General features: G+C 38.0%; 2 protein-coding genes across 2 annotated transcripts; both read left to right on the forward strand.

Annotated features, from left to right (window-relative positions):
• The first annotated feature begins 98 nt into the window (after positions 1-98).
• On the forward strand, positions 99-4,735 carry LOC147567070 (uncharacterized). Its single transcript, XM_086653674.1, has 5 exons — positions 99-1,818; positions 1,904-1,972; positions 2,580-2,794; positions 3,136-3,359; positions 3,858-4,735. The coding sequence occupies exons 1-5, from the start codon at positions 861-863 to the stop codon at positions 4,495-4,497; spliced, it is 2,106 nt and encodes a 701-aa protein (XP_086509800.1). The 5' UTR covers positions 99-860; the 3' UTR covers positions 4,498-4,735.
• A 949-nt stretch (positions 4,736-5,684) lies between these two features.
• LOC147567071 (uncharacterized) lies at positions 5,685-8,648 on the forward strand. Its single transcript, XM_086653675.1, has 5 exons — positions 5,685-6,136; positions 6,296-7,224; positions 7,750-7,803; positions 7,893-8,077; positions 8,380-8,648. The coding sequence occupies exons 2-5, from the start codon at positions 6,438-6,440 to the stop codon at positions 8,467-8,469; spliced, it is 1,116 nt and encodes a 371-aa protein (XP_086509801.1). The 5' UTR covers positions 5,685-6,136; positions 6,296-6,437; the 3' UTR covers positions 8,470-8,648.
• The last annotated feature ends 5,298 nt before the right edge of the window (positions 8,649-13,946 follow it).

Consider the following 13,946-nt stretch of genomic DNA (forward strand, 5'->3'; position numbering starts at 1 on the left):
AGGGTTTGAAGTTGCAAAGCATTTTGGAGACCTGGGCCGGTGGGCCCGAGATCGACGCAGCAACACGTAAAAGGAAAAAAGTCAGGGGTATTTTAGTCATAATAATAAGAGGAAACGTTTCTTGAATACTGACAGTTCAGAGTGAAGTACTACGAGTCTCCGACGGAGTTTTCTCTCTCTATCTTTCTTCTTGTTGTTTTCTCTCTTTCTTCTTTTTTTTTTCTTTCTGCAACTTCTTTTTATCTCCCCTTTTTCTCTCTACACCCTCTCTCTCTCTAGAGTATATTCTTCATTGTTTTTATTTCCCCTTCTCTCTCTCTACCCATCATTTTCTTTTGTTTTTTTTTTTATTTCTCTCAAAAGCTCAGAAGAAAGTTTTTGGAGTTTCAGTCACTTTCTCAACCTCATTTTCTGATTCTCTTTATTTCTCTACTCTCTCCAAGTCCAATCAATTCAGGGTCTTTTAGGTTTTCATTGATAGCTTCACGAGACACTTCTTTTTCACACTTATTTGTCCTCTGTTTTTTTTTTTCTATTCTATAGAAGAAGTGAAAATGAGGGTTTGTTTCAAAAACAAAAGATAAGAGAGGTTACCATCATTTTTCATGATTTCATCTTGGGTATCGTTAAATTTCTTGAAGTGGGTTACCCTTTCTTTTTAGTTTCGTGGAGAACCCGCAACTTGCTTCAGCCTTCAGTGGTAGTACCTCTGTTCTTTTGAGAGAAGTTGGTTTCGATTCTTTCAAAGTTTTGAAAGATTAAACTGGTTTTTGTCAAGTATTTTCAGTGGAAGTTTCATTAATGGTGGTTAGTTGAAGTGGGTTTTCACTTATTTTTGAAAGATCAAAAGAAAAAGAGAAATGGGTCTTTCAAATTCTAAGATTGAGAAAAGTGAAGCTTTGCGTCTTTGTAGAGAGAGAAAAAGATTCATCAAACAAGCTATTGATTCAAGGTATGAGTTATCAGTTACTCATCTTTCTTATATTCAATCTTTGAGAAATATTGGGATTGCTCTTAGAAGATTTGCAGAAGCTGAGGTTTTAATTGATTGTTCAGATAAAACCCCAACTTCTAATTGTTCTAACCCTTCTCCTTCACATACTATTGAGACCTTAGATTCACCACTTAACAATGGTAGTTCTCTTTCACTTTCTCACTCTACTGTTAGTTACATGAAATCAGGTGGTGGAAGTCAAACCATGACTGTAAAGATCAATCCATCTTCAATGGAAGATGAGTCTTTGACTTTCCATTCTCCTCATACTCCACCACCTGACACAGGTTCTTCTTGGGACTTTTTTGATGCCATTGATGATGCACCAAGTTTTAGGTTCTTAAGTGAAAATGGGTTTGATCACAATTGTGAAACCTCGAATAATTCCAAACAGTTCGTAGAAGAAACAAGTAAGGATTGTGAAAAAGTTGTGTCGAAAGAGAATTGTGAAATTGTTTTGGAATCAGTAAGGTCTGAATCTGAAGCTGATTATCAATGTAAAGGTAGTCATGGGTTAACAATATCTAAAAGACTCGATGATGTCGAAAGAATACCAATTGGAGAAGGCATACAGATGAAGCCTGGTCGCTCAAATGGGTTAATAGAAACTTTGCGGGAGTCTAGTTTGGAGAAGGCGATTGTAAAGAAGGATTCATGTGAAGAAAGGGAAGAGCCTTCAGAGTTCATGACCCACAAGGCTAAAGATTTCTTATCAAGTATTAAAGATATCGAGAATCGTTTTTTCAGCGCTTCTGAATCTGGCAAGGAGGTCTCTAGAATGCTCGAGACAAACAAAGTCCGATCAAGATGTGATGATGTCAGAGGTAAACCTATTTACTCGATGTGATTACGCCTCCTGAATTCACTCAGATTAATATGTTTCACTTTTGTACTACTTCTACTCTGCAGGGACATCGACTTCTGTGTTGAGTGCGGCTTTTCAACTAGCTTGTTGTCACAGGGAACTTGAATATCGTGGTATGTCTTTCGTTATCTAATGAATGTAGGGTCTTTGTTAACTTAAACGTGATAGAGGATGGGCTCAAATATAGGATACTAAAATATGATACATAGTAAGGTCTACTGTATAATCTTACCATGCAATAAAATGAAACTTAACTTGTATTTGAAAGACACGAACTTTAAACTCTGAGATACCGTATTTTGCAAGCTCATGCGTTTTGATAAATTTGTTTTTCTTTTTCTCCGAGAGAAACCCATAGATCATGTCATTCGAATTTTCAAATATCTTTAGCATCCAGGAGAATTTTTTTCCTAACCTAAGATCTGTTAGAAGATTACTAACTTGTCGAAAACGTATGATCAAGAGATTGGTGAATATATCTACTAGGAGTATCTGCTTTGTAGGGGCAGAACGACGGATTTATATAGAGGTGCTCGAACCAAGGATTACCGTTGTGCGCAAGTTATATATTAGGCAAGGGAACTGTTTGTGGGCTGACCTGGGCTAGCCAACTAATGGATTCACATCTACTGCAGGGTCTACCAATTCATAGATTATAGTTCGTCGTACCTATGAATGTTGTCATTATTATATGTATCTAATCCCATGGTGCATGTATAGAACCTCCGGAGCAACTGACAAAGGAAATCACATGTGACCAATCAATATCTTCATTGTCAACTTCATCAAAGAATCCTCTTGCTCCCACATCAAAAGATGATGGTGATGATAGTGGGAGTGACTTCATTGAAGAGTTCAGCATGATCACAGGAAGCCACTCATCTACATTGGACAGGCTGTTTGCATGGGAAAGGAAACTCTATGATGAAGTGAAGGTACTTTTTTCGACTCCGTTAGTTGAATAAAACTATCTCTAAATACTTCTTTCTAGCCCTACTTTTTCATGGATGGTCATTTAGATTTTAGAAGCCTTAGTTGGTATTTTAGAATGTTTTATTTCCAATAATGGAGGTATTTCTACATTATTACTGATTTTGTCGATGGTTTTAGAGTTAAATTGTTCAGTTACTATAAGTCTATAACCAAGTCCTCATAGATAGCAAAAGACTCTCGTGTTGTACTACTCTTTATTCTTTCTTGTCGTTTTCACTTCGATATGCTCTGCCCCTTTCATTTCACTTTGTCGAAAAATCTTCATTCAATCTTTCCTTTATAGGCTAGTGAATCCATCAGGAAAGAATACGACCAAAAGTGCGATCAACTAAGACACCAGTTTGCCAGAGATGCAAGTGCACAAGTGATAGACAAAACACGCGCTATTGTTAAGGATCTTCATTCACGAATAAGGGTGGGCCTACATGCTGTTGATTCTATTGCAAAGAGAATTGAAAAATTGAGGGATGAAGAGTTGCAGCCCCAGCTTGTAGAGCTAATACAAGGGTAAGGGTAATCTTTTTCTCTCAGCTTTCTTCTTAATATCCAACTTGAGTTTAATCCTTCATCATCTAGCCCCTAGCCAGCCTAGTGTTGTTCTGGTTTTATAATAAAACGACTTGGGTATTAATAATAAGTCCACAAAATACGGATCGTTTGTTCAGTTATGCTAATCCCTAGAGGATCTGAGAATACCCATGTCTTCCAATTGCCAGCATTTGCATCCATTGCTACACTAGGTGCAAGGTTAACCTCGGGTGAGAGATACCCTAGGCAACCCTTAGTAGACGTCTAACTGCAGGTCATTTTTGTATAACTCTTAAGTTCTTAACGTGTGTGAACTGTGAAGTATGAAAACTATGCAGGACTTCAACGGGTTGTCATGATAATTACGTTAATAATGTTGTTTCTTGGGCTAAGTGGCTAACCCTGTTTGTAAGGATGAACGAAACTGGACTTGTCTAAATATATGCCTTGACACTAACAACTAGACATTCATTGCAGATTCGTCCGAATGTGGAAAAGTATGCTCAACTGTCACCATGCTCAATATATCACTATCTCATTAGCTTACCATCCAAAAGTTTCAACAAACTCAACTAACGGAGAATCGTATCGGCAAATTCTAACTCACTTAGAACTTGAGATTGACTGTTTTACTTCAAGCTTTGCGAATTGGATTGATGCCCATAAATCATATATGGAAGCTATTAATGGCTGGCTTCAAAACTGCATTTTATTACCTCGAGAACGGTTAAAGGGTAGAAGAGTCTTCTCACCTCGAAGAGCTCTAGCTCCACCAATATTTGTTTTATGTCGTGACTGGTCATTAGGGGTGAGATCTCTTCCGTCTTCAGATGTCGTTGATTCTTTTAAAGATTTGGTATCGATTTTACATCAGGTAGATGAACAACAGAAGAAACAAAGACCTTCGAATCTAGACAGCAATGAAGAAATAGAAAGTGGGGAAGACGGTAAGTCTGAAAAAACTTCTAATTTGATCTGCTTACAAACAAGTTTGACACAGGCTCTTCATCGGCTGACCAAGTTCACAGAAGCTTCTCTAAAAATGTGTGAAGACACTAGACAAGCAAGCGAGACGGCTCGAGTAGCATACTCAAATTGCAGGGCACTTAAATATTGAAAAAGATGATTTATCTAACTAATACAGGTATCCAAGAGTGAAGATAAGTTCGTGTTTGTTTTTTTTATTAATCTGATATCGTAGGTTGTGCGAAGTTTATGTGTAATTTAGTTGTTTAACACGTGTTATGTTTGCGTTTATCACTTCAATAGCAATAGATCTTAAAACAAGTCTTCATTTCTACTGTTCCAATTTTCAGCTAAAATGAGTTTGAATTTGAGAAAACTACTTGTTTTAAGATCTGGTTTATTAGAGAGGTGTATGTATGCAATAATTCATGTTAAACAAGTAAACACAAGTATACTTTCAAATCCAATTAGATCCATGAAAAGAAGTAATAGTTGGTATTTGTAAATTTAAGTGGTAGAAAGTGTTTTTTTAGAAGACATGAACAAGTTTTTGAGCGTTCATTTACAGGGACAACGATCAAATTATCATGGATAATGCTACTCAGACTCCTGAAGTACAGAAGTCAAGAAAGTAGGCACTTAGAAGTCAAAAAAAATTGTAAATCACTTTTACTTTGGTAAAGTTGATAAAACCTTACTCTCAAAGTGCCTACTTTCTTGACTTCTTCTGTACATTGGGAGTCTGAGTAGCATTATCCAATTATCATGTATCAGTTGTTCTTGACTGAAATTGTAATTGTTTTTTAAATCTCAGATACGTGCAAGTAATCATCTGTTTGTACCTTTACTTTAGAAACCTTCTCAAAGTTTGAGGTTTTACATTGATTAAATCTTGCCCTTCATTATTGTTTGACCGATAAAATCAGATGAGACCACCGGAACAATTATTCTGTTACTACCATGTACAAGTCGAACTTAAGCGAGTTACATCTTGGTAAGTATAAAGTCGTGATCTTTTTCTTCGCTCATTTGTGCAGTTCTTCATCTCACCACTAACCAAACTGTTATAAAAAAATAATCACACAAACTTTTCATTGCAAGCAGATATAATAAAAATTGCAAGCGATTATTGAAATCACCAAAATTTACCTTGCCATTTCGTAATTCCCTACATAATTTTGTTTTTTTGTTTCGAGATAAACTCGTAGATAATCTAATAAAACATGTATGGAGGGAATATTATAATCACTCCCCTAAAAGGCTAAAGGTGAAAGATAATAATTATTCTCATACCATGTGCCATCTATAAGATCTTTTTTTTTTGTTAAGAGGATGTGCCATCTATAAGATCTGGTCATCTCATATTTTCATTTGAAATATTTTTCAAACCCTAATGAGTCTTTCAGGCAAATCTAGGGCATACATTGGGGTCATAAGGTACCCCATGTGGCATTGCAAAGAACGTAGGATATGAAATTATAAAGCGCCAAAAGATTCAAAAACAGAGATTACTAATTAGTAAAGCCCTAACTAGTCTTTTCCCGCCTGAACGAAAAAAAGGGAGCGTATTACGCACCGTCAACATTATAGCGCGGCGCCAACTGCTGTTACAAAATGATAATTTCTCCCACTTCAATTCCTCTTTTCTTCTTTCTTCTTCTCAGTTACTCCTCAAAACGAACCCTAAATTTTTTCCCCATTTATACCACTAGTATAGATCTTTGATCTTTCTGGAATCAGCGTTTCCCTCTTCATCTATTAACTAGGGTTTCCTCGTTGGTGTATTACTTGTAAGTTTCTCTTACGCTTTTGCTTGGAAATACATTTCTACTTTACTTCTATCTTTGATTCGTTTCGATTGATGAGTTTGATTTATTAATTTGAAATTTTTTCAGATTTTAAGATCTGTAGTTTATGATTTGATTTGGCTTATTTTTGTTTTTTTGTAGTGTAAACCTAGTTGGATTACTGTTAGGGTTTGAAGAAAGATAAAGATTAGAATTCGGAGATCTATCTAGGGTTTTTGTGAAGTGGGTATAGGAAAATTACGATTTTTATGTTTAAAACACAACATTAGGACAAAAATATAAGATGGTGGAAGATAGTTCATCTCAGGGATCTCTTAAGGAACGCCGTGCTTTCGCCGACGTTACAAATCGACATGGAAAAAGAGGGTTTCTTTATATTTCAAACAATTCAGTAGCCCAAAGTGGATCTGGGGATAAAGAAAATGTGGGAAGTAGAGAGAAAAATTATGAGATTTCAAAGAAAGTTTGTCAAGGGAAGGAGAATTCAATCACAACAAGGGCTATTTTAGAAGTTATCGAGGACAGTAGGAATAATTCTCAATTGTCAAAAGCTAAGGGAGTTTGCAGCAAAGAGAAACTAGGTTTTGTAGGTGAGATTCCTCAATCTAATAGAGTAAATAGCATCTCAAAAATACCCAATGAAGTATTGAGACAAGAAATATTTAAAAGAGGAGGGGGTCAATCAAAACATAGCAGTTCTTCAGATGGGATATCGAAGCTTGTGGGTGATGGAGAGTGCAGTGGAAACGAGAAGTCATCATCCTCGGCTACTATTAGTGTGAATGAGAAATGTCAAGATGATAAAGTGGTATATCCTGATGTTGCAAAAGAATACATTGACCTTGATTCTTCAGATGACGAGTTGACTATTGAAGATGTTGGAGGAATCGATGGTGAGGATGTGACCTCAAAGAAATTGAGTTTAAGTTCGACCATGGAACCTTCTGCAGCATCAAGTTCTAAGTTTTCTGAATTAGACAGATGCACAGGTTTTAACAGTGATGGGGGTATTGATTCTTCTCCAGGCCAAGACATTCTCAAAGCTTGCTCCTGTTCCTTCTGTTTGAAAGGTACCTCAATTTGTTTGAATTTAGTTATTGATATACATGTCTTGTTTTGTTATATTTAGTTTTATGGAGTTGGGTATGGGATCAGTTGGTGATAGTATAGGGGGGTCGATGCTCGATCTTCACTGATCCCAGTCGAGTAATTCGGTCGAATTTTATCAAGCTATACACTGTACCACATAACATACGTCAAGAGTTCTACTCTAATAGCTCAAATTTATCCTCAACCTTTCAAAGTTTTGAACATAATAACATAGTCTGTTTGTCATGGAATCAGCTGGACTGCGACTCCGATCTGATCCATGAGTTACTTGGGTGGATTGGCCGATCCCAACTTCTTCGGAATTAGCAATAGATGTAGTTGTATTAAAGTTTTATCTCTTTTTGTAAAGTAAAGCATAAGAGACATGAATTCTTCCCAAGTTTAGAAATGGACAAAATCGATAATTTGATAGTGAAAACTCAAAAAAATTCATTGAAGTTGTGCATTTTATCGAAAGGGATTGATGGTTTTATTATCGTTACCAGCTGCTCATATTTGGTCGGATCTCAACTACCAAGATGCTAAAGGTCGGATAGCTGGTAAGTTTGACAAACTATATTCTTGAAATCTACCTTGGACATTTATTTGTGGTAACCGACTTATTGTGTATCTCATTCCTTCAACACAGCGTTAAGTAAGAGTCGTAAAGAGGTTAGATCATTGGTGGAGAAAAGTACTATTCCTCCTGATGTTGCCAAGTTATGTCAAGGAAATGCAAACAACTCAGTGAAATTAGAAGTTGATCTTATGAGCCGTTGGAGGTCGCTTTTCGTTCATACTGAGGAAATCCTTGTTTGTGAAACCACAGAGCTTGTAAGTATCTCTTTGCTTTTTATCTAATTGCAGTTCAATGAATCTCTAAGTTTTGTTCCATTTCTTGAGTAGTATCTAGTTTATGTCAACCAGGGCCAGGATACAACCCGACCTAACCTACTAATGATACCTCTAGAAAGGTGTAGTAGGTACTCTTTCTTTATCGAGAGTGCATACTGATTAGCCCAGAGCAGCCCATCCATTATAATACTTTTAGAACGGCACAGTTTCTGGTTCGCTCATGATGTAAATTTGTCAAATTATCAACCATGATGGTTAATTTTGTTTAATTGCGCTTGCAGCAATCGAACCTTTTTGCATTGAGGGAATTGAGAGAGAACTGCAAGACTGATTTGGAGACAATTACGGGAGATCTGTCAAATAGGAAGTAGTTTTTTGTAATCGTTTGATCAACACTGTAGAAAAATCTGTAAGGTTTGTTTGTCATTCTCATACAATTTGTACCTGAAATATCTCTCCACTTCATTTCTTGGAGATCACTTGTTACGTTTTACGCATATATTGTACGAATTCAGTTTTAAATTCAAGCTGTGCTATTGAATTGTCAACATTTCTTTTCTAATCTACTGTTCCACATTATAAATGCTTATACTTGAACCCATATTTCAGTTTGAATTAAGCACCTTATAGTTTATACTAGTATGATTTCATAGTTTTGATGTCATTTTAAAATTTTCATTACATGTAAGTGGTGAATAAGATTATTTAGCCTGGTTTTTTGCTGTTCTATACTTGTATATGGTCCCATTTGCTTCAAATTTACAATTCATGGTTCATCTACTATTGGCTGATAACTTCACATTTAGTGTAACTCTCTTTCGGTCCTTCTGATTGTCATTTGTTTTTTGTTTTTTTTTTCTGCACAAGTTTGGATTGTTATGTTCTTTTCTAGGAGGAAATCTGTTTCAGGGTAAGATATAGTCATGGCGAAATGAACCAAAAGCTTTGTAGTGTTAAGTTTGTGGTCGATGAGCTTCATCAAGTGGTGTTCATTCAATCTGCCGATTGTTAGAATTATATGGCGGTAGATTAAGTGTATGATCCTCACTATGTTATGGCAGGTTTCAGAATTTCACACAAAAATAGGAAATTTACATAGATTTAGCTGGGTCTAGGATAATCTAATTTTAATATGAGATGAGCTTATAATACATATTTAGATATGAGTTAATTCCTATATGGCCCCCTACTTTGTGACCAGCTTCCTTTATGGCCCCCTTTTTTTCGTAAATTCAAATATGGCCCCCTTTTTCCTGACGCCGTGTAAATGCCGTTTGGTCCAAACATTTTATCCCTAACCTACCCTTACCTTGGTTAAGCCGCGTGCGCAGTGTGACCTCAGCAGACGTGGGCGGCGATATCTTTTCAAAGTGTCTCTTCCCTATGCAATTCAAATCCCAAAAGTAACATTTTGTTTCATCTTCTCTACCCAACTTTTTCTCTCTCCTTATTCACCTTTCCTTATCTCATTTTCTTTCTCAGAAGCCACAACGAAGCAGTTTTTGGTTTCATCTTCCTAAATCTTCACAAACCTTTTACAAAATGTTCTACTCAGACTCGTCGGACGAGGAAGAGCGGCACAATTTCTACTCAGGCTCGTCGGACGACGAAGAGCGACGCAATTTCTACTCCGGGTCGTCAGAGCATGAGGAGGAGGAGGATTTATCTTTTTCCGGTACAGTTGATGTTCAAGTACATTACGGTGGGTTGTGGAAAGATGATCTCGAAATCTCTAATGCAAGCTATAAGGACTACATCGGTGGAGATGTGTTTTTGATTGAAGATGTTCCTGTTCCACTGCATGATGATTTTACATTCGAGGGTTTTCTGAATATGATTTCTACAGAGATGAACTTGGCTAAGAGAGGCGTTTTGATTAATCTGATGAGCATTATTCAAAGTGAGAAATGGTTAGTGTTCATCACGGCAGATGAATACTTACAACAAAAATTTTTCTTACAGGCTAGACCCGATGATGTGGGTGGAGGGTTTCTACATTTTTTTGTTTTTGAGGAAGAACTGCAGATTCCCCCCCCCCCCCCCCCCCCCTCCGAAAATGTTGTTACTTGAATGGAAGAAACCTCCCAGGATGAAATCGCGTGGGCGTGTAGGGTATAAACGTAGGCCTCTGAACCCTAGAAGGCCGAAGAAGCTTGCTTCAAAAGGAGATATACCAGTTCATCATGCATGCATAGAAGAAAACCCTTTTGTGGAAGATACAGTTATGCCTATGGGTGAAACAGAAGGTCCCCAAATCAATTTTGTGGAAGACACGGTTATAGATGAAATCCAAGATACTGAAGGCAATATTGGGGGGAAAGATACTGTAATGGTTGACAGAAACGAGAATGTAATGAATATTGGGGAAGATACTGTAATGGGTGATGTAGATCAGGGTGAAACAGAAAGATCAGTGGGGTGTCAAATTGGAACTGAAATTGATGAAATAGTGGAGCAGATTTGGTCTGAAATTGAAGGGGGGCCAAGAAAGAACTGAAGACCTAGGTGGCCAATCAGGAACTGAAACAGTAGGGGGCCAAGAAGGAACTGAAACAATAGGGGGCCAAAGTGGAATTGCCTCCAGTAGTAACTACGAATCCTTCGATTGGGCGAATTTTGATTGGGATAGTTTCATAAGTGGAAACGATAAAACATGGAGGTGTACTTTGAGAGATATGGTGGGACCTTCTGACCTTGTTGGTACACAGGCTTCAGTTCTTACAGATGATGTTGTGATAGAAGATGTTGTGACAGAAGATGTTGCTCTGGATACAAATGGTCCAGGTACAGGCGACTTTGGTGGGGATGTTGATCTTGAAGAATGTTATCACAGTAGCAGTTCAACCGAAGAGGAAGCACAGGAAGACAACCAATCTGAGGACGATTATTTTGACTCAAGGTTTGAACAATTTGAGGATTTTGTTGAAATGACAAGTAATGTGTACGAAGATGAAGAAGCAGGAGCTGAGAGAGAAGATGAAGGTGGACTACGAATTGGTATGACCTGGGCAACAATTGAAGAGGCAAGATTATACGTCAGGAATTATGCGATTGCCAATCAATTTTCCTTCAAGCAAGTTTAGAATGAAACAAGAAGGTTGAAGTTCAAATGCAGAGATCCGACTTGTAGTTGGAGTATCTACATTGGTCAGAGGAAAGATGGACACACGTATCGTCTTGGTGAGAGCAATCTGGTCCATACTTGTGTTGCCGATCCTGAAGATAAAAATGTTCTAGCAAATGTTAATTGGTTGGCAGGCCTGTTCTTGGAGGAGTTTACACGAGACCCAGATATAAAAGTAGGGACTATTATTGCATGGGTGAAGGAAAAACATGGTGTAAATGTCCAATACAAGACTGCTTGGAATGCTAAGAACATAATGATGGAGAAGATTAATGGGAATTTTGAAGAAGGTTATAGACTGGCTCCAGAGATGGCACGACATATACTACTTTCAAACCCAGGAAGCATTGCCACTGATTCGAGGGACGACACAACAGGTATGTCTTCCTTTTTGGCCCCCTTTTTATTGTTTTCCATTTTGGCCCCCTTTTGTAATTGTTTCCCTTTTGGCCCCCAGGTAAATTCACTAGTATGTGTGTTTGCTTTAAGGCTAGTATTGATGTTTTTTAGCTGAGTGTCGCCCTATATTAGGTATAGATGGATGTTTTTTAAAAGGAAAATATGTTGGAGTTTGCTTGTCCATACTTTCTTTGGATGCTTCAAATGGAATTTTTCTGATAGCTATCTATATCTGTAGGAATGAGTGCAAGGAAACATGGTTAAGATTTCTTGAAACAGTTGGACCTAGACTGATGCAACACAGTAAACCACTTACAATTATCTCAGACAGGCAGAAAGGTTTAGTGGATGCTGTTGACACTGTGTTTGGGAGTGGAAGACATAGGTTTTGTTTTAGACACATGTATAAAAACTTCAAACAGAAACATCCTGGTCTACATCTGGAAGAGATTGCATGGAATGCAGCTAAGTCATTCACCAAACCAGACTTTGATAAATGGATGGCTTTGATGGACAAAACAAAGTCTAGTGCTAAACAATGGTTGATGAAGGAAGACCCCATATCATGGGCTAGATCTCATTTTGATGTTGATGCCAAGTGTGAGCACATAACAAACAACTTTAGCGAGAGTTTTAACAATCAGATAATGAAACTGAGGGATAAACCACTGTGCAAAATGATCGAAATGTATTGGTTAATGGTTATGTCAACTATATACAATCGAAAGATGCAGGCGAAAGAATGGCGACAAGATGGGTTAGTCCCTAAAGTGGCAAAGTTTCTTGAAACACAGAGGGATAAGATTAGGTATTATACTGTTCAACCTTCTGATAATACATTGTGGAATGTGAGTGTAAGTTCAGGCACTAGATGGCAAGTTGATTTGACAAATCAGACTTGCACATGTTGCGCATGGCAAATATCAGGGTTGCCTTGTATCCATGCCATGTCTGTTTTGGTGCCAAGGAGGGAAAATTTAACAAGGTAAGACACATAGTTTCTTTCTTGGCCCCCTTGTTCCCACTTATATTAGTCCTTACCATTTGTCTCAATTAACCTTTCTTTTTGTCTTTTAACAGGTTTTGTAGCCCTTTTTTCACAGTAGCTTCATACTCCCTTACCTATGGGCATCGAGTAACACCTATTCCTGATGAATCAACATGGGGAGAGGTAACTTTTTCCTTTTTGACCTCCTTTATGTGTTTATAAGTTCACTTATTTAAAATTTCCTTTTTGACCCCCTTTATGTGTTTACAAGTTCACTTATTTAAAATTTCCTTTTTGACCCCCTTTATGGGTTTACAAGTTCACTTATTTAAAATTTCCTTTTTGACCCCCTTTATGGGTTTACAAGTTCACTTTTTTAAAATTTCCTTTTTGACCCCCTTTATATGTAGCCTGCGTATGTTGTCTGACCACCTCTACTCTCAAGGCCAGCAGGCAGACCCAGGAAAGAAAGAAGGAGAGACAGGTCAAAAGAAAGACATGGACAGAGAAGGAATATATGCAGCACTTGTGATAATGTTGGCCACAATAAGAAGTCTTGTAGAGGAGCTCCCCCTCCCCAAACTGGTGCATCTTCAAGTACTGCAGTTCCTCCACCAACTGGTCCATCTTCAAGGAGGTGGAGGAAGAGGAAGTGGGGGCAGGAGAGGTGGGGGAAGGAGAGGTGGTGGCAGAAGTGGTGTACAAAATGAGGGTCAGCAGGAACAACAACAAGAGCCGAAACAACACAGAGGTGGAGGAAGAAGAGGTGGGGGAAGGAGAGGTGGTGGCAGAAGTGGTGTACAAGAGACGGGTCAGCAAGAACAACAACAAGAGCCACAACAACACAGAGGTGGAGGAAGAAGAGGTGGGGGAAGAAGACGTGGAGGGAGAACTTCTGCTCAACAACAACAACAACATCAGGACCAACAACCTCAACAGCCTCAACAACAGCAGGACCAACAACCTCAACAACAGCATGACCAACAACCTCAACAACATTCAAGACCAAGATTGGTTATTCCACCAATCCTAGAAGCCCACCCTATATTCCTAGGAAGAAGAGGTAGAGGGAGAAGAGGTAGAGGGAGAAGAGGTGGAGGGAGCAGAGGTGGAGGCCTGTGGAGTTGGTTCAACATGAGCCGAGATGCAAGTGATGAGTAATGGGTTGCTAGTTAAACCTTGATACATTGGGTTACATTTTGTGTTAAATGATACATTGGGTTACATTTTGTGTTAAATGATACATTGGGTTACATTTTGGGATAGTTAGATGTTTATGATGCTTTATACTTGTGCTTCAACTTTTTGTGTTTGTGATGCTTTATACTTGTGCTTCT

The sequence above is a fragment of the Eschscholzia californica genome, unplaced genomic scaffold (assembly GCF_041429995.1).
Source record: "Eschscholzia californica isolate CP2 unplaced genomic scaffold, dmEscCali1.0.p SCAF_1, whole genome shotgun sequence".
In the NCBI taxonomy this organism is placed as follows: domain Eukaryota; kingdom Viridiplantae; phylum Streptophyta; class Magnoliopsida; order Ranunculales; family Papaveraceae; genus Eschscholzia; species Eschscholzia californica.